The 22,145-nt window shown below is 39.0% G+C and overlaps 1 protein-coding gene across 1 annotated transcript in view; it reads right to left on the reverse strand.

Moving 5' to 3' along the window:
- The window catches only part of LOC146393167 (neural-cadherin-like), a 325,691-nt gene that overhangs the window by 198,829 nt on the left and 104,717 nt on the right, over positions 1-22,145 (reverse strand). Inside the window, exon 7 of the mRNA XM_084927227.1 lies at positions 12,625-12,767. Coding sequence (XP_084783353.1) covers positions 12,625-12,767 — 143 coding nt within the window. The remainder of the gene's footprint in view (positions 1-12,624; positions 12,768-22,145) is intronic.

A 22,145-nucleotide genomic window follows, 5' to 3' on the forward strand; every position in this document is an offset into this window, starting at 1 on the left:
ATAGGTAGGTCTTAGGCCACTGAAGGTTTTTATCTGTATCAGATATTATAATGTCATCATGTTACCTAGCAACCATCTAGCAACAGGCTATAATGACGTGCTTTTAGCGTTCACAAGGCCTTATAAAAGCATCATTTTCATTCCATGACAGTAACATCTAATTTTTATCCACAAAACAATATATTATGATGTCTTTCGGCTGCCTGGCAGCTACTTTGCAATATAAGTAACTAAGCAAAATGTATTTATGTAGTGCTTTTTCATACCAATCACAAAGAGCTTTACGGAGGTGTCAGTTAAAAAGCCAGTGGGCTAAAATGACTCAGTTTTCAGCCATTATGCACCTACAACACCAACAAAAGCATCATCTGTTTTACACTTCACAATAATAACATCTCATTAATATCCACAACAGTTGATTATGATTATGCCATCATATTTTCTAACCTTGCAATGGTTAGAAAATATGATGGCCTAAAACATCTTAAACTAAAACATCTTATAAATGTGTTGTATAATTTTCATTTCACAGCCAACTGTGCAAAAAAAACAACAACACCGTGGCATGGACATGTGCATGACTAAGAAACGTGTCAACCTAAGTTACCACTTGGCATTAACAGTGTAGCTTGACAATTGCATTTTTATACCCAACACGAACAGCGAATGTTAACGTAAGCTTACAACGTAAATCGTTTCTAACACATGCAATGCAACCAGCTCACATCACCCAAGAAAGCTGCACATGGCAACCAGCACACACCACCACTTAAAACCAAGTAGTCAATATCTGTTGTCCGATATAAGAAAGGTCAACTGTGGACGATGACAGAACAAAATAACTCTGTCCTGCCTCTCGCTCGCACAAATGACACTTCATCTCAACAGCAGTATTTTTTAACCAGACACAGAGTGTTCCCTGAGGTTTTAATAGACTTTCAATAGACTCACCAAAATAACATTTGCTGCCTGATATTATAGTCTTTAAACAAATGAGCACTTTATTTAGAAAAATGCTAAACTACATTAGATGGCTGGGAGTTTGAACAATATTGCAGGAAAGTGATATGAATGAGTAATCAAATCATACTGGGCACTGAAGTAAAACAACCGAGAACATCATTTAAGAATCTTCGCAAAAAAATAAAAAATAAAAACAGTAACGCAACAGTAGCCAAATCGTGAGGGGAAAGACGTCACTAGTGAACAAAGACTGTCTAATTTCACTTTTGAGCTCAGGGATATTTCATTAATTATGGTTACACAACATATGAATAGTCGGATTGATTGGTATTCCCTTCTAGCACCTTCGTTCTGGCATTCCATTTCATCCTCTGTCTTTCCTTCTCTTACTGACCCTCTCTTTCAGTCCGGCGTAGGCGTCTCATCTGCATCCCACTCTCTGCTCTGAATGACTCTCTTCCACTCTGTATTCATCTCACCCTTTGGTGCTCTGTTTACTTTGTGTGTGTGTTTATGTGCGAGTGTGTGGGCTCAAAATGTGGACACACTTATTACATCCTTCTTATCTTCAGAGGCAGGGGCAGGTGCTATCGCAGGCATGTGTTTATTTGATTGCGATTTCCCAAGAGAGACTGCAATTGGAATCATATATATACACTTATAATAGACACACATGTACATGTATGTGCACCGTACAACCTTGTGTGTTTACCAGACCAACAGGACAGATGAAATGGAGATGTGCACAGGAGATGTGCGATTTTCATTTTAGTATATTTTATTTTGTGTGTGTCTGTGTGAGTGTGTGTTCGAAGTACGCAGACATGTATGACATGTAGAATGAAGAATTGCACTAAGCGATTTCTAGAACACTCTCTGAAAATGAATGGCACCAGAAACAAATCATGAACAAGAGGAGAAAATGTTCTTTTCTATCAGAGTTAATGCCATACAAGCTGATTCTTGCACATGTACAGTATGTCGCTTCTGTTTGTCTTTGTGTGCGTGCTGTTTCACAAAAGATTTCCATGGAGGAGGTCTCTGTCACAATAGCTGGTTCCCTGGCATGGATGTTCATGTTTAAGGCTACATGTAGGTGCATGTGTCTGCAAGTGCCTGTGTGTGTGTGTGTGTGTGTGTGTGTGCAGAAAAGAGATAACAATAGTCAGGAAAGAAAATGTAGGGAAAAATGAAATGAAATGAAAAACGATTACTCAGAGATAAAGAAAAACAAAGCTTTGACTCTAATTATGTGTGTAATAAACACCTTACACCGCAAAATGGGTTCCTGTCAGTGCAGAAATGGTAAAGAGACTGCATTGTTGTAAAATATCTTTTCAAAAGCACTGAAAAAAACCCATCAGAAGATAAATTAACCTACACAGACAAGCAACATTTAGCTTCCTTTGTTTTTACCAGTGCAAATATGATGCAAATACCAAAAAGTATTGCATTTAATATGTAATTTTGGCAAGATTTTTTAAAAACAAAACCCTTTAGATTTTTTTTTTACCTGTAACAAAAATACATTTAATTCAATTTTAATATATCATATAATATATGATTATATTTTAATAATCAAGGCGCTTTATATTGTAAGGTAGATCCTATAATAATACAGAGAAAACAGAGAAAAAAAACAACAACAATCCTACTTGTATAAACACATAGTGAGTGAAAACGAAATCACTCACACTGCATCATGGGAAGCCATCAGCGGCCTAGACCTATTGCATCATAACTAGGGGAGGATTCAGGGTCACCTGATCCAGACCTAATTACATGTTTTATCTAAAAGGAAAGTTTTACGCTTTAAGCCAAGTAAGAAATGGCTCATATAAAAAGAGAAGCGGGGGAACAGAGGTACATGCAGAAATGTCACAATCAAACTAATAATGCTGGAATTATGTTGAAATGCCAGTGAGTGCAGGCTTAGAACCCAAATGCAGACTTAATAAAGAAAAAGAAAAACTTTTATTCTGTCAATGTGAAGTCCAGAGCAAGCACAAAGCCCAGAGGGGAGTGACAAACTCAAGCTGATAAACAGGCAGGGAACAAACTCCAAAGAAAGCACATGTGAGAAGGCATATTAACGCTCACATGCTAATGGCTAATGATGATTACATAGAGCTGAAGTGAGGCACAGGTGCACACAATCAACACAATCACAGTAGAGGAAGAAAAGCTAAATGTAAGACACAGGGGACAAATAGCTACCAAAGTAAAACAGGAAGTGACTAACAATTACAGAAACAGGAAAACATGAACACATGAAGGAAATTAGAGGAAGAAGACAAAAAAAGGAACAGAACAACACGCTGAAGGAACTAAATAGAGTCTGCATATATAATGGAATGAATGACACTCAGGACATAATGAAACCAAAACAATGAAACAGTGAAAGACAAGCTGACTAAATACTAAAACAAGAAAAGTACAAGGACCCGACTGCAAACTTAACACCCTGAAGTAAACACACAACTAACAGGAAGCAAAACAACAACAGACCAAATTGAAACTATAATTCAATAACCATGTAAAACAAACTGACCACAAAATAAAATCCCACAGATGAATCCCACGAGAATTGTGACTATTTTTCTAAAAACTTCCCACATGCATCAGATTTTCATTTTAAGAACAGTGCATTCAATGTGTTTGCTCAAGAAATGTATATAATTATGTTAACTTGTTAAAGATTAATTAAACTAGTGTCAGAAAACTAGCTCCAACTCAATCCATTAATTAATGAGAAATACACAACAGTAATACATACTTCATTGTACACACATTTGCACTTGGTTGGTAATTAAAGGGTACTTCAATGAGTCTTCACCTCTCCAGCTCTTCCCTTAGCTGTTATTTCGTTTGAATTAATTCACGAACTAATAAGGGCATTGTTTACAACCAGCCATTATATTGTCACAGGGCTGCACAGCAACAAACTGAACAGTCGGGCTTTTTGATTGGGCAGTGAATTTTCTTGAAAAAGGCCATACCTTTATGCCAATATTTCTGGTAATTACAATAAAAAGCATTTAACTGTCCCCCTTTTTTCATGTTGTAAAAAAAAAGAAAAAAAAGAAAAACGTTGGGAAAGGAGGAAATTCTCCATCTTACTATGAAGTTAAATATTCATACTGACATGGACAAACCCAACAATGAGGCAAGCCTTTAGTATAGCTATTGTATGAGATGGGAGTCCCTCACAATTATTGCAGGAAAGGTTGTTTCCTTGTATTCCAAGCCCAACTTTTGCTGGTCTTGTAGTTCAAGACCAGCAAAAGTGTTTTAATTATAGGCAGGTAATCCAATGCTTGTATTTCTGACTGCCAGCTGAAGTTTGTCCATTTCACAAGTTAAATGTATTCATGGCTAAACCTTCCACCTTGTCATATGAACACCTTTACTGTGTGGGACAAAAAAAAAGAAAAAGAAGAAGCAATTTGCTCATACTCTAAAAAGACAGTAACCTAGATGGTTTTCTCTGAATTTCTCATTATTCCAACCCAAATAGGCTATTGTACGGTGCGTGGCTGGGGCTGATAGGGGTTGCATTGTAGAATTGGCTTACGAGAGACTGAAATACAAAGAAAATAAAGAAAAATGAGGTACAATGAGACTAAAATTAGAACAATTGTTTGTTACAAAAAGAGCAACCAACTGGGGTTGATGAAAACTGGGCACAAAGGATAAATAAAGCATATATCTATTTAAATGCTAATTCTGTTAATATAACACTTAAGAGTGCCAATTTAGCTGGCAAAGGCTGACATATTTTTTTCGTTAAGTAGAGCCCCAGCAATCACCAAAGTCATTACAATTCATCCTCTGGAGACCCCGAATTCCTGTTAATTGGCCATGGCACTCACAATAGCCAAGAGGTTAAAACCAGATTTGGTTGACTTTACAAGCTTTGGACATATTCAAAGAAACCCTTAGACATGATTTTACATCAATTGTGTTTCATTGTTGAAAGACATCTTCATGTCTTACAATCTGAGCATTTTCCCCCCAAATTTGCTAATGTCCTTAAATAAACCCTTGCTTTGCAGTGGTAAAGGCAAACATACTAACAGCAGAAATGGCGTATGTATGTATGCAGATTCCTGATATCAGAAAGTGGGACTCTTTCAGACCGTGAAGTAAACATTTCAAAAACATGTATACCAATGCGAAGGATGCATTAAGAGTGTAAGCACTAGTCCACTCTTCTGTCTCTCTTTCCACCCACACTGCTCCAATAGTGCTGCGTAGTGCACTCATGCTTAATGAATTGAGACAGAGGGCCAGATAAATGTGACCAGTTCAGTAAAGGCAGCGGGCAGACACAGAGAGAGTCTATAGCTCGCTCACCATGTTACACGTATAGGGATCACCGGAGGCGCCCCTTAGTCTGATCCCTGCTTTACTCTGCTTCGGGTTGGCATAAACATCTAATAGGGCCTAAAAGCCTCAGATGAGAGTATCACATGCTGGGTAAGTGGTTGAAAATGGGACATGGAAAAGGTTTTAGGACATTCTAAGAACAAAACATACAGCGAGCGTCTGTTCTAATCTATGAGATCTGTGTCCCTGTGCCATTATGGGTAATGGCAGGGTGTGCATGTGTGTGTCTGGTAGTGTTCACTGGCCTGTATGTAGATCTACACATCCTGAACATTCATACATGTAAACATCTGCACATGATTTTCTGAGTCCATGTTCAGGTTTGCTTATATTGCAGTTATGGATTTTACCATGCAAGTATATGTTTGTCAGATTTGGATCTTATTTATTTTATATATTGTTGTACATATACACAAAAATTTTATGTACATGTGCATGTGTATTACTCAAAAAACTACAATGAGTTTGACACTCTCTGCATGTGTGTGTGTTTGCTGCCGTTAACAGGGCCAGCACATATCATAGTCTACTGGAGATGGAGAAGATGTTTCCTTGTGGGTCAGTAAGCATCCGTCACTTCACATGAAGGCAGCCAGGAGGGAGGAAGGATGAGGACGAAGCAAGGGGTGAGTGAGACACAGCAGACAAAGGACACAGTGGGGTGGGGAATGGAGGACAGAGGGAGAGAGGAAGCACTTCCTCCATTCGGCATCATGCAACAAAATCAAGGCTGGAGCCAGGAGAGATGAAAAAAGTAGAAGCTTTAAAGAAGAGTCAGATGTGGAATAGCGAGGGAGAGAATAACAATATATTTGCCGGGGGGGACCAGGGAGAAGAATGAGGGCAAAAGTATGTGGGTTTGTTACATAAAGCTGGGATCACACACAGGTCAGCGAATCAGACCCAACACAATAGACAGAAGGCAAGCGGTTCAAGAGGAAAGAATAAATAACAGATATAAAACAAGACAACACTATGACACACTTACCTAAGAGGCTTCACTGAAAACAAACTCTGCTACTGAGTTTCCTTCTGTAGGAAATACTGTCTTCCAAAATGCCATAAAACTTGTGAGGGGAAAAAAGGAAATGATAGAAGCATGTTTATTGGCTGCAGCATTTCCCCTCAGTTGTCAATAAATAGTTCCTCCCATCCAACAGAGCGGGTGTTTTAGTATTTATGGGTTTTAATAGGAAGAGCGTGATCATCATATTGACCGGCCTACTCACATCCTAATGGGTCTCTTAAATCTCAGGGAAACACACTGTATTCTGGGGTGAGTTACAGGCAAATTAACATGAAGAGGGAGTCCGCCAAGGCTGCTCCTGCCGGAAGGGAGGAAAATAATCACTTGAATGATTGTCGGACATTTAGGATAGGTGGTGAGAGGGGGGAGCTGGCAACAAGAGGGGAGAAGAGGCAATAAACGATTTTCATCAGTAGCCGAGGGAGAATGAGATGGGCTGGAGAGGGTGGGCGGAATCCAATGTGCTCGCCTTCCATTATAAGAATCATAAAATACTTTTAATGACCAAATATTGGGCTCTTTGAAACTAGATATTGGATCATATTACAAGCATTATGGTTTCACACTTTGGCTCACACACTTTGGTGCAGACAAACTGTGTAATGTCATAGTGTGGATCTACTGTAAATCCATCACAGCTAAAGATGGGCTTATTAAAGGAACGTAATATGATAGTGACACAGAGGACGGACACTGCAGCATGCTCAAAGCGAGTTGGATTTCTGCAGAAGAAAACGTATGTTACACCTATCCCAATCTTACAACCCATTGGCTCTTGTCAGACGTGTGAGCTTCTGGGCGAATAGGCCCATTTTTTTAAGCCCATTTCCACTTGAGGTTTCCTGCTCTGTCTGCTGGTCACCATTTATGAATGCAGATACATTTAAAGAGCTAAATACTTTTCAGACAACAGCTGACATCACATTGTGCTTCTTCTGTTTCCACATAGCCCATATGGCAACTTAAATGTCAGTGCTACCCTGAATAGAAATAGGACGCAGTCTTGAAATCTTCCAGTAACAAAAGTCTTGCCTCTTGCCTATAATTTCATCATACTCATATGGAGAAATATGTTCACAGAGATTCCATGTATACTAACTTTTTTTACATCATTTATATGTTGGCCAACTGTCTAGTTAGTTTACTGATGCAGAATGCATTTTTCGATTTTTTTGTATATGCGATCCAGGTAATTGCATTCCTTCTGGTAACACCTTACAAACGATCTGATTCTCCACATCCCCTCAAAAATTTGCAGAATGATGCTGAATATGGCATTCTGAAGATCAGAACTAAACTTGAAATAATGACGTCAAACATAAACTAAAGATTTTCTGAAACAATTAAAAGCGTGGTTTTAGCATGGATATGAAGTCAAACACTGTCTTCCTGCTCCAGCTACACTCGCCAAATAGCATCCCCATCCTTAATGGCCCAAGGTCTCATTTATTCCAGCCACTAAACTGGTTTGACGCAAGCAAAAAAAGAATGCTAGACACTGAAAACACATTCCAAAGTAATGAATTACTAAATCCAGTAATTACATTACAGTTACAATACTGTCTTTGCGTTACAAAGGTTCTTATGTTATCTGCATGCTAGGTGGATAGAAAGGGAAAAAAATGTAACAGACATGCTACAATCAGCTGATTTGAGTTTGTGTGCGGGAGGAAGAAAAGAATCCGTCTGCAACTTTTCAGCAGAGGTGATATGGACATTTTTTAAATGCACAGAAGAACTAGAGCACAATTGTAAATTGCAAACTGCCTCCAGAAAGGAACAACTACATTATTGCTGTTAACACAATATCAGCTCTTTGCAAGCATTTGTACAGACAGCATGCTAACTCAAAGCTAGCCAAGAACCCAGAATGTTGTTAAAGCTGAGTGTTTACTCCAGCGCAGCAGCCACAGCCTGATTTTCCACAGGTAACAAAATCAGTGACAAAGTTTGAAGTCAGGCTTGTAGGCTCCATTTCTACCTGTAATTAAGTAAAATAGTGCATTACTTTTAAGAAACATAATGAGTAATGTGTAATACATTATTTTTTCTTTTTTTAACTCATCCAATTTGTCTGCATTGAAAATCAGTTAAAATATGTAATTAAACTGAAGCAGAGTTTCAAATTTAGACTTTGAAGTGGGCATGATACACTCATCAGGACCTTGTCACAATCAGTCACCTTGACTTGAAGTTAGTGCTGTCAGCGTTAATCTCGTTAAAATGACGTGCAAGGGGCTGGACGGCACTAACGTGTCAACGAACTGACTGCGCTAACACGTTGACGCCATGCAGCCCCACGCACGGGGCGATCCGCATTAACTCGCTAACGGTGATTTGCCACGTTAATGCGGTTATGGCATTAACGTCATTTTAACGAGATTAACGCTGACAGCACTACTTAAAATATGTTTGTACTTGAGGAAATTAAAAGAATGCATCAGTAAAAGTTCTCTCAAAGGGAGGCCGTCTCAGAAGATGAGTAGCAGCTCTAAACCACTCGGGGAAATAAGGCCAGATGCTTGGGGTGGGTTAAGATGTGCCAGCATGTCACAGCATTTGAATAAAATTAAAGAAAAAAAGAAAAAGAAAAAAAAAAATATGTAACCATGCATAAAAGGATATATAAAGGAGACAGAACGACACTAAAGTAAATCCACAGTGAAATTTTGTAGTAGGAATGTTCGGAATCTGGGTGTGCTTGGCTACACTAGGACTCCTGCACCAAATCAGTTCCATGCAGACCAAGGAGAAGTCTCTCTCAAGCCATACACCTCATACTTGTGGAAAGGGATTGATACTGCAGCAGGATAATGAGCCCAAATGCCCCAAATCGCTTTGCTTCACTACTTGAAGACCAAAGAAAACTAGAGAGTGCCGACCATTATGGACTTTTTTCCACATTCACCTGAACTCAACTCCACTTAACGTTTTCAGCGATGCCTGAAAACTGGGGAAGCCAAGCACTCCTGACATCAGAGAAGCTTCTGGAACATTGCAAAAGAATAACATGAACGTATTCAGTGAAATTTAATGCATACCGAGTTGATGCTTTCAACCAGTAAAAGCCAAAAGGTGGACACACCAAACACCATCATCATACTGTGAAAATGCATGTGCATTTTCCAAAGATTTCCTTTTTTACCTATGATGCTAATATTAGTACAACTTGCAAATTGCAAAGAAACAAGCTTTGAGAATGACTGAAATAAAAAGTAAAACCGATACCATACTGTATTTCTAAATCACAAAAACAAAAAAAGCAAAGCAAAACATCTTCACATCCACGAACAAGTCAATGCATCTTTGTACTAGAGTAAAAATGTTGGTAGTGTAAGTTAGTTGTATCCCTCGGAGTATAAGTGCACACTTATAATAAACAACATGATTTCTATCATTTTACTGGTTATTTTAGGAACGTGGAAGTATGGAATAATAACAGTGTGCAATACACATACACTTATTCGTCATTTGATTACTAATTTAAGTTACTGTGTTGTGTTGTGATGTGCCGTGTCGTGTTGTGTTGTGTTGTATGTAGTTGTGTGTAGTTGTTGTGTGTAGTACTATGTATGACTGTGCAATGACAATAAAGAGTTATCTTAATCTTATCTTAATGTGTTTGATTGGAAATTCCTTTTATTTTTGTAACTTTATCCTTTGATCGTATCATATTTCTCAACTCTCCCCACCTTTAGCCTGAGCAGAAGCCCAATGTGCCATAAACTCAAATTCAGATAAAGATCCAAACCCTAGCCTTTTCTAGAAAAACATTTTGATACGTCTGAAATTAAATCTGAAATCTGAAAAGAAGCTAAAAACAAAAAAGAGAAGACTGAAAATGACAGCTATCGCTTCATCTCTTCAGCTGAAGGTCCTGAAACTGCTTGTGCTGGTTTACAGTGACAAGTATAAATGTGTGCTGTGCTGAGTAGGTCAGTGAGCAGCCTCTGATCAGAATGACCTTAAGAGAAGAGATGAAAATGAAGAAACTGATAACGGCTAAATTGATCAGTATATGCCAACTATAAATAATGTGTATATGAGATATTGGCATCTATTTTGCATGAAAACAGGTTAGCTTGAAGGGCACTTGGGAATGAAATTCAGCTAACACCCCTTTTTGTCATTTTTAAGGAACGTGATCCCGGTCTAGAGTCTTCCACTGTCCATGCACGTCTAGCACGTCTTCACCAAGTGTCATGAATTTGGCTCAATTAGTTTTTGCGAGGTGTCAACATTAACTTTTCCCATATAGCAAACCTCGCACGCTGTCAGTTTGAGAAAGCCTGAAAGAAACTTGAATTAAAAAGTGAACTTTTGATGACGGGCAAAAATTAGGTCAGTGTGACAAAACCCGAGCAGAGCCAACAATCTAAATGGCAAAGAGTCATCTTCTGATAGGTGACGAAATCGAGTTATTGCTACAAATCTTTTCTTTGCTTGATAAAATGGCCGCTGCTATCAGCTGACAGTGAATGTCATTGCAGGTGAACAGAGGAAATTGCACCTTGAAGTTGAGTAATTGAATTTGTAAAAGTCATCGTAGTACCCTGTGATGTGAAATGCAGATTCAAAGGGGGTTTCAATTTACAAAAAGGGTCGAACCGCTATGAAATTGCCACTATTACGGCTCCCGGACACACACAAAACACACACTGTGTCATTAACACAGCTTCCCATTTCATATTGCTCCTGGCATTACTGCACCTGCCTCGGAGGAAGTTGAGATGTGTGACTATAAACCTCAGATGGTATTTTGTTACTGAGGGACTGTGAAAATGGTCTTCACACTTTGGCTGGTAATTCTAATGTCTTTATGACACGACCTGTCAGAATTTCAATATCTTTTACAAAGCTGCTAGCAGTAAGAGGAGCGCCAGTGAAGCATCCTCATCCACTGAACAGTAGCTGTGGTGAAGGACATTAAACCAAAACACACACTATAAAGCATATTTTCAAGACCCCCTGGGGCCACACTTGACAAAATACAGAGCTTTTATATTTATATGGTGTATGTAAATAGAGCAGGGAAGAAACACTGCAAAGCAAGGTGAAAATAACTGTGGAAAGAGAACACTTTGTGGATCATTCAGGGTTTGTGCTAAATGGGTGAAGAGCAAAATAATAACAGAGCCCCAAGCAGCCTGAGGTTCTAGGATTCTTCCCCTAAAATCTTAAGCAGCAAGATAAAAATAATTCATCATGCACCACCATGGAGCGGGTAAATGTATCTCAAACATGTAGTGTCCTTGAGCTTTAAAAAAATAAAAAAAGACAGGCAATGAAACCGTCTCAAATACAGTGCCACAGAGGAGGGACAGAAAACTCATATCCATCCATCCATCCATTCGCTTCTCCTTTTTCAGGGTCGCGGGGGGCGCTGGAGCCTATCCCAGCTGTCATAGGACGAGAGGCGGGGTACACCCTGGACAGGTCACCAGTCTGTCGCAGGGCCAACACACAGGGACAGACAACCATTTGCACTCACATTCACTCGCACATTCACACCTAATGGCAATTTGGATTTTCCAATTAACCTACCCCCACAAGCTGCATGTCTTTGGACGGTGGGAGGAAGCCGGAGTACCCGGAGGGAACCCACACAAACACGGGGAGAACATGCAAACTCCACACAGAAAGACCCGGGCCTGATGTTGGAATTGAACTCAGGACCTTCTTGCTGTGCGGCAACAGTGCTAACCACTGTGCCACCGTGCTGAGAAAACTCATATGAAACACATATTTGAAGGGCGGGGTGTTTGCACATAAGGTCTTAATTCTTCTCTGTACATAATCTACATGTAGAGGAAAAAAAATTCTGCTTTTCCTTATTTTCTGTTATGTGTCTGCTTTTAAACATAGATAGTTTGAAAGTTTCCAAGAGTAAGGCATCTCTGTGAGGTAAAAACTGTTAAACTTAAACTGCAAGCCAGATATCCTTAGACAACTGTGTCGATCAGCACAGAAGCCCCACCCACTTCCAGTTCCAACCTCCTCTTTTCTAGCTGCAGCCTATCAGAAGAAAGGGGAGGGGCAAGATGAATAAACCATTTTCCTCAGACAGAAGATGAACTGAGGGGCTGCAAGACGGCCCAGTGTAGGACAAATAAGGATTGCTTTTGAAGGATGAATCATGTAGCAGCGTTCAAAAATACAAATATGGAGTTGGAAACAAGCAGTTGTTAAAAGAATATTCAACATTAATAATCAAATGAAAACTACAAACAGTCCAGTTATCAAACCTTTTTGGTTGTCAATGACAAAGTTGCCCTCCTCATTTCCTGTGGTGATCTTATACGTGATCCCATCACCATCGGGGTCCTTTGCCAGCACCGTAGCAACCAATGTGTTGGGGCCTGCGTCCTCTGAGACAAACGTCCGATATCTGATAAAACACACAAAAACAAGAGCACAATAAGCACCTCAACTACACACATGGTGAAAATGAGATACATTCAACAGCTGCATTGTCAATTTTCAAATCTATTTCATCTAATCCATACAGGACCAGCAGTTCAATCCGCCACGTAGAACAAAACAGCTCATAAGGAAGCTCGTAAAAAATATTGACTCATATGAATTGTAACTGTGTCACACACGGTCTGTATTATCAACCAAATGCACCACCTTCTCTACATATCATAGATCTTTTATTGTATTTGCAATTTAGTTATGAAAATGATGAGCCTTACTTGCCATAACTGTTGAGGAAACACTAAAAATCGCAGGTTTGCTACATTGTTGTTTAAAGAATGGAGACAAAATTAGAGCAACAATTGGAAGAATGTGAAGTTAAGGAGAAAGTGCATTTTCCATTTTTTTCAGGTTAAGCATTCAAAACATTTTATCTATATTCGACTGTATAATAAGCAAAAATGGCTCATTCCTCCTGCCTGGCATTACGTCATCATGTGTTGCCTACGGTCACCAAAGAGAGCTTCATCACATGTTTACAGCTACATCCATAAAGGGCCTGACTGTGTAAGTGATTCTCAGTTTTAAGTCAGCAGTAATAACAGTGGAACATATCTGGAGCCACTCTCAAACACAGTGAATCAACAACATGTAACAGAGGTGTGTTAAAGGCCACTTGTTTAATGAGAGAAATCTATTTTCTGAATGCAGCTTTGCACATTCCATGTCATACCAGATAGTTAATTGCTTCCTCCTTGATCCCCAGGTGTTAATCAGTCCCTGAGCAGATGCAAATATGTAAGCCAGCAGATTCCTGAGCAGCAGCATACAGGGGAGGAGAAATAACTCAGAAATTCACTATTAGATGCAACTCGCATAAAAAAAGAATCATATAGCAACTTACATATAGAAAGTAATCTTATGATTATTCCTACAATAAAACAAGACTGAGCAGGCATGAGTAGCTGTCAGCACAGTACTCACAAATTCTTCAACACTCCAGAGAACACTCGTGACTGAACACTAATCAAATTTCAAAGGTCTGCACGTCTGTCGCTCAAGGGAAATGGCAAAGAAGAGATTCTTGCAGAGGTGAAGGGTAAATATCACCTTAGACAGAAATGCTTTCACAGTTCTGCTTAAAGCTTTTAAACATTTAAGGGTGCATCCCTTGTAAGCAAGTGTGCATATCTAACCATGAGGTCAAAGACAAACGCCTCATCTAACATATCAATTAATATCATACAGGGATGTGATTAAGGGAAAAACTCAAAAAAGGGTCTCTCTTTTACAAATACTGTGCCTTTGCTGTGGCACTTCAGAATCTGGCCTAGACACATCCCATTTGCATGATTAATCCCTGAGATGTTGAAAACTCTCCTAGAGTCCATCTCTACTGCACATCTGTATAAGCTCCCGCAGTCTGACCTGCATGTTAGGGCCAACACCTAAGCTATGAAGTCCAAAGAACTCTATTTACACGTCCGTGACAAATTGAGGCAAAACACAGATCAGTGCAATAGTATGAGACCATCTCTATAGCTCAGAGTGTTCTCAAGAACACTCTGGTCTCAATAATTGTGAAATGGAAAAACCACCAGGACTCTACAGAGATGGCCATCTGGCCAAACTCTGAAAATTAGGTCCTTGTTCAGAGGTGACCAGGGACCCAACAGTCACTCTAACAGAGCTTCATAAGTCCTCTACAGAGATGAGAGACCTTGCTGGAAGGATAACCGTCTCAGCAGCACTCCATCACTCGGGCCTTTGTGGTGAAGCAGCTAGACGGAAGCCACTCTGCGTTAAAGCCACATGACAGACTGTGTGGAGTTTCCGAATGAATTTAAAGGACTCTGAACGCAATAGAAATGATTCTCTGGTCTGATGAATCAAAAACTTTTTGGGCTTGGTATCTGGCTGATAATGTCTTTACTGTGAAAAGTGGTATGACACCGTAGCGGTGCTTCTCTTGGACACAGTCACTGAGAAGGCAAAAAAATCTGCTTTATAGTGCACGTGATGACTGCCCCAGACCGCTCATCCCCACAAAGGAGCAATCCTTTTAAGGAAACACTGATGCAAGTCAAGGCATTTGAATCAGTTTAAAGCGTATATTTGCGTGTGCATGTATAAGTTATTAATTTGATTTGATGTATATTTGCTAACAGGCTTCACATACCAAGCTCAGTGCAGCTTTTTGCTATGAAATTCTGCTTCAGTTTTATCTTTGTAGCTTTGTGTAACACTTTGAACTTCAGCTTTGAACTCTTCTATGGCCTTGCTCAGACATCTCTGAACCACTCGATGTGCTTGAAAGCAAAACTTTTCTTGAAAGGTTGACCCTTTCAACTTGTTAAGATGAAACTGACCTTCTACATTCTTTAAACCTATTTCAGCTGCCTTTATGTAAATAGCTGATCATTACATAGTGCATGCCACCTTCTCTGGATGGTTAGTGCTACATAAAGAACTGCCTTTGCATCAAGACTAGAAACATCTGAATAAATAAAACTGCAAATATTTAATGGAAGACCTCATGATTATTATAAAATTAACCATACTGGTGGTTAAATGAAGACGATGAGTCTCAAGCAAATTTTCAAAGATGAGTTACATTTTTCACAATGTGAGTTTACAGGCTTGGCAGCTTGCTGAACTCCGATTAAAACAATACAATAAAAATAAAAATGGGAGAAATATGCACTTTTCATTTAACTGACTAGAAATAATAGTGATAATTAAAAAAATCATAATCTCAGCCTTTAATCTGTCTGAAAATCACAGCCTGTAATGTGTTAAAAATCTGACAAAGTACTTGGTTGTTGAGTTTTACTGGTGTTCTGGCATGCAGACAGTTTTGTTTTAGTTGTTTAAGTATTTTCAGATATTAATTTGTGTGACTTCTGTCACAACCAAAATACCAACATGGTATTTGGAAATCCAGATGGTGTGATTTTCATACAGACACTTCTCTTTCTAGGAAAGGAAAGATGAGATGCAGTATTTGCAAACAGCTTCATCCGTGTTCACCCTGTTTGTCTACAACTTGCAAATACAGAGCACAGCAGCATTTCCAAGTTGCATCTTAGAAGAGTAACGTTTAAACTGGATCTCCATTCATCCGACGGTTGTGTCAGCTGCAGTATCAGCTATCTACAGGTCTTCAGAGAATCTATGAAAGCAGACGAGTGTTCCAAGCAAATTATTTCCTATTCAGCTAAACAGAAATATTCAGAAACAATATGGGCGTAGCCTTGTTTTGTTGCAGGTTAACACACACATGCTAAGGTGACTGGGTTATATGCCAGTCATATTAAAATACAACCATATTTTCATTTTCTAGAACTTCAAGATTACTAAAAAGCCACTCTGGCTTTACAAGATGCCATCTGTCCCACTTTCACGCAGCTGCTGTACACCTCAGGGAATTAGTCAAGGGTCTGTTTTAGCTCCAGTGTAGCATAGACTGTCTGGGCTGCAGATCCAGCTAGTGACAGGTTACTGTGCAGCAGAAAGGTTAAATAGCATTATGATTTAGTACAGTTTTATTGTTGCACTCGATTAATGTCGTCCAACCAGTTGCAGTCGCTAATTGTGCGGTGGCTCTGACAAAACAGTGGAGCTGCGTGTGTGCAAAAGAGAGGCGAGAGGAGGGAGATGGGCACTGTGACATGCATCAAATCATATTTACTCATATGTAGCAATGGATGTTTAAAGTTACCTTAATTAGTGGGCATTAATGGACAACAAGTAAAACAGTATAAAGTCACAATTTAAGTCTGACGCCATTTAAATTGATTTTTTACAAGTTGCCCAAAATGAGCAAAATGATTGCTTAATTAAATGTATTAGCTTGCATTAGCTAACTTACTGTAACAGCTATAGCTTGTCTCTTAAAGAAGTCCATACACCTGGCCAACTTAAAGTTAGTGAGTGAACTGGTGGACCCTTGTTTTAGGAAGGTATGAAATAATAGCATCCCAGACTACCTGCAGCACAAAAAATGACACTACGTCACATTGTGAAGTCCTTTCATATATTATTTACTCACTCGGGATATTTGACATACACTTTTCCCCACAGGGCACCATCTCTGCCGGAAAGGAGGAGACTAAGGAGAAGTCCTTATCACCACAGACTGCTAACCAACAGCTACTGCCTCATCTGTGTGTGCACTTAAAGGCAAGACTCAAAGATCTGCTATTTCTGCTGTCATTCATCAATGACTCATTGCCTGCCCACATGAGCGTGCACATTCAAAATGCAGGTCTAGTAACTGTGACAGCCTGATTTAAAAATATATCCGCCTGTCACTCTAGTGGTGGACTATTTATTTTTCACTGAAAACAAGGTACTTTTATTTGGAGATGAACACTGATCATATTCTGTCAGTGCAGTCTTTCTGCCTCTGTTGGACTAGTTCTGCCTGGGGAGATGTCTGATGTGCCACTCATTTGCTCGTTTGTAAAGTGTTGTTGCAGCTTCTGAGTAATTTCAGCTCATACTCTACAAGCCGTGCACTTCCCTACAGATCAATACCCAAGTCAGGTAAGGGGAGATGCTGTGCTTTGTTTCTTTATTATGCAGTCTCAAAGAGCACATAGGCCACATTGATCAACTGGCTTCCACTTGTGGTCTAAGGAAGCTATTTGAAAGATCATTAGATAATTGCTTGTATTTATCTCACCTGAAAGCTGGAAAGAACTGAGGCCTACTTGTGCAATTCTGTCTGCAATTTGATGTCAAAATTACAGCTGATGTCTGTGCAGCATGCATGACTCCTTCACAGGGTCTAGTAAACCTCTTTTGTCCTGACTCCCTACATGAACTCGACTTCTGCATTTCAGATGCAGACAGAGTAACCATTATGGATTCAAATGTAGGCAGCTTACAATCAGGTTTATGATTACAACAAGGCCGAAATGGTTACAATAGCTGATGTCGGTGTGTATTTGACAGCACAGCACATCAGCTTTTTGAAACTTCAACCATCTGTGGCTACATTTCCCTAGAGCCCAATCTTCCAATTGCAATCAGTTTAAAAGCACTAACAAAACAAGAATACTCTATAAATACATCTAAATTAGAATAAAGTAGACCAAATGATTTTGGAGGAATTAAATAATCATTTGGATTAGAAGAAAAACAATGTAAACAACTGACCACAATTACGTTTCAGCTGCACTCATCCTGTGCAAATCTTCTATTCGGCAACATTTCTTTTCATGCTAAGAAGTTAGTATTAGTACAGACAAACAGGAGTACATTTCTTGCCTTAAAAAAAGCACTGAACTATTCCTTTGTGGAGAGTGTTTAAAGGGAAACCAAAGAATTTTATTGTTTCTAGTGCAAAACTGAATATGTTTATAGGGTTCAACCTTTACTGAGAAGAGATTAAGTGACTTTTAAACTGTCAATTATCATCTTGCAAATGGAACTTGAGAAAGTAATCTCATGAGTAAGTTTATTCAGTAGTTATTTCTTAGCTTTTGATGATTTGATTTTACATATACTGAATACTTGTACAGAGGTTTTTGATGAGACAGTGATCATCACTAAACAATGCATATCCCTTTCCTCCTGGACAGGATTAAAGAATGACCTATATGTACATTGCTAGCCATTAAAGTTAATGTATTGCGCTAAGAATGATGCAAAGTTCATAAATACACATAGAAGTAATATTCCACTGTCATGGCAATTTCTGAGTTTTCTTTTCAGGACAAATTCTAAGCTGATCTTTGGTGACACTTAAATCAGTCTAACCCTAAACGCTTTCAAGCAGATGCTCGTCCACTGTATGAACAACTGCCTCTGTGAGTGTTGTAAAAAATATAGGGCAGAGAAAGGAGAGGCCTGATCAATGCGAGGGAATACAAAGAGAAGCAGTTATACTACAATAAGATGCATTTTGCAATCATGCTGGGGCTCTACCACAACTCTAATTTGGCCCAATCGATGTTTCAATTAAATGAAAAAGGCCTCACACACACACCGACACACTAATTACTTTTTAAACTTTTTGTTTTACAATTTGGTTTGTTTTTATTGTGTTGATCTGGGGAGAATAGTAGGCGTCCCTTAGGCTGATGCCTGATGTCACTTGTGTAAATTAATTACAGAATTTAATTATGAAGTTTTATTTTAGTTTATCCAGATAAATCGTAGATGAAGAAAGGAAGGGGGACATGGGGATAATGGAGAGTTTGTGTGTGTGTGTGTGTGTGTGTGTGTGTGTGTGTGTGTGTGTGCGCTGATCCCTCCAACTGCTGCTTACTGTGTGTTTATTTAGCCCACTGTATAAATTCCCATTCATCTGTACGTAATTATATTAATAACCACTCTGTCATACTGCTGTATAGAAATGAAAAGATGAGAAGAGCTGATACCTGAGTTCTGACAGTAACAACAAAAAGCTGATTTCCAGTCAGAACCTCAGAGGAAAGCAGTGTTGAATGCATGGCTGATGGTCTGTTGCAATCCTGCTAGGTTTGTAATAACATGATGTAAGCAGGGTCTCCAACTGCTGATACAAAGATTCTGTTTTTTAATAAATATAAAAGTGGTGGATTAGAAATGGGAATATGTTGTATTAATATTCCTCACATTTGCTGTGTTGTGGTCCAGTGTTTGAAAGCACACTTAGCTCCATTCTTACTACATTTTAGAGTTAGGGGAAAAAACAGTGATGAAAGGCAACTGTGAAAATGTAATGTATAGGTATAATTACAGGGGGACTTTTACTTTTAAAAAAGATACCTGATATCAAAGCCTACTTACACTGGTGACTGACAATGAACTGAAACCTGTTTAAGTGATTTCCTGGTACCCCACATGCTTTAGGGGCATATTCAGATCTCTCAGCTTGATAAGCTGATTTTGAATCTGAAAGTAGAAATGTTTATACTCGGTGCCCATTCAGTTAGATATATCTTGCTAGTAATGGGATAGAAACTACATTTGCTTTATGAACTGCCTTAATTATTCATGGCATAGAGTCAGTGAGGTATTGAAAACATTCATCAGAGATTTTGGTAGCGTCACATAGTTGCTGTAGAATTGTTGGCTACACATCCACGATGTGAATCTCCTGTTCCAACACATCCTAAAAGGTGCTCTATTGGATTGAGATCTGGTGACTGTGGAGGCCATTTGAACACAATGAGATCTGAGACATGGTTCATGGTTCATGGTTACCCTGCTTCAAGGAGACATTTACATTTTCTTCATAAACGGGATGTGGACATGGCCGGCAACTTTTTTGACTTTTCTTGCCTTGATGCCAGGTCTCTCTTGGAAATGAGATTTTTAATCTTAATAAGATTTTTACCTGGATAAATAAAGGAATAAAACATTACTCTTTTGGGCTCTTAACATATTAAGAGCCCAAAAGTGTCACCACTGGGTAACGGATCCATGATGTCATCTTGTTTACATTAAATTCTGACCCTACCATCTAAATCAAGACATCAGTTCATCATTATTCTCTGACCTCTGGCATCAACAGCAAATTTTCACCTAAGGAACTGCCGCTCACCAGATGTTTTCTGTTTTCCATTCTCTCTAAACCCAAGAGATGACTGTGTGGGAAAATCCCAGCAGATCAGCATTTTCTGAAATAATCAGACTAGCCTGTTTTTGGCACCACTTAAATCACCTTTCTTCTCCATTCTGATGCTCAGTTTGAACTTGCTTAATAAAGTGGTTGATGAGCGTATATTTGTTCTATTGCAAATGTTCCCTTTCTGAGTGCTTTCCTTGACATGTTTTATTCAATTCAATTTTATTTATACAGCACCAAATCACAACAACAGTTGCCTCAAGGTGCTTTATATTGTAAACAATCATATGACTGCTTATGAGCAAGCACTTTGGCGACAGTGGGAAGGAAAAACTCCCTTTTAACAGGAAGAAACCTCCGGCAGAAACAGGCTCAGGGAGGGGCGGGGCCATCTGCTGCGACCGGTTGGGGTGAGAGAAGGAAGACAGGATATTCACCAAAGTGCTGATGACTCAGTTTTTTCTGTATTTTTTCCAGACAATCTGCAGGAGGTTGAGGTTGAGGCATTTGGAAAACTGCAGTTATTGTGTAGAATTAGTGTATTTTATTGTCCTTTCATTATTTTGAAATGAGCATGACTAAGTAACAAAAAGATGAGGGAAAGAATAACATTACTACATATAGGATTTAATCATGAATTGCTGTTATTTTAAATACAGAATTCCCACTGGATGCTTAAACAGCAAAAACAATGTGTCTTCATGTTGACCTTCACGGTAACACTTTATTTCATACAACCTACAGTGAATGTCTGGTTTAAATTCAACATGACCTCAACTCCACGGAAGCACTGTTCTTGCTCTGTGGAGACTCTATCATCATTTCTACTAATTCAATCGGGGAAATCAAAAGGCAGAATGAGAAATAAGTTTGTATAAGAGAAATCTAATTTGGAGGGAGAAGTCTCCCAAAACAATAACAGGTGACGCCTGAGCAGAAGTTATAAAGAGATGGCACCAGAGAGACACATCAATATATCATAACAAGAAAAAAACAGCAAGTGCATTTTAAAAAGGAGATAAATTAGCAGTATATCAGTTACTTCAGTCATTACAGCAACTTTATATTAAGGGGAAATTACAACACACTTTTTTCTGCTCTCCGTGTTATTGACTTTTTCTTAGATGTTTATCTCATCTTTCAATAAAATTAACACGGTGAAAAAAAACTTTGCATACATCTCACACCCTTTCTGTTCACTCTCAGTTCTGTCTAATTATCGCTTTAGGAAATATAAAATGGTAGCAGCTTGCTCGCTTTTCATTCTTTGCTGAATGACTGTCTACTGTGTATGCGCATTGACTCATCACTTGGAACTTATGTGGAGTTTTTAATCATGAGGGAAGTCTATGGGGAGTCTCTTTAGCACTTGGGATCTATTAAGCAAATTTGCGTGTGGACATTGTGAGGACCGTCCACATGATCTCCTATTAGGGCTGTGCGATATGACCAAAATCTCATATCCCGATATAAGAATTCTATCGTCCGATAACGATATAAATCACAAAAATGTAACATTTTCTGTAAATTCTGTGAATCTCGGGCAGCTCGACTTGCGGGAAGTGTTTCCAGCTGCGCGTCATGTAGCTGGAGTCGAGTGTTTTAACCGATGCATGAAATGATACATTTTTAGACATAAGTTGTAACAGCCGCTGTTTTCTTTGTGAGTATTTATTACACGGCGTGCTGCGGGGAAAAGCCTGTTCTAACGTTTGAGTCTAAGGTTTATTTTTTAGCACCTGGCGGCTCTTTTTTACTTCTCATCCGTAAATAATCTGCTCTTTCACG

Source organism: Perissodus microlepis, chromosome 1, assembly GCF_051167445.1.
Source record: "Perissodus microlepis isolate ML-2025 ecotype Zambia chromosome 1, ASM5116744v1, whole genome shotgun sequence".
Lineage (NCBI taxonomy): Eukaryota > Metazoa > Chordata > Actinopteri > Cichliformes > Cichlidae > Perissodus > Perissodus microlepis.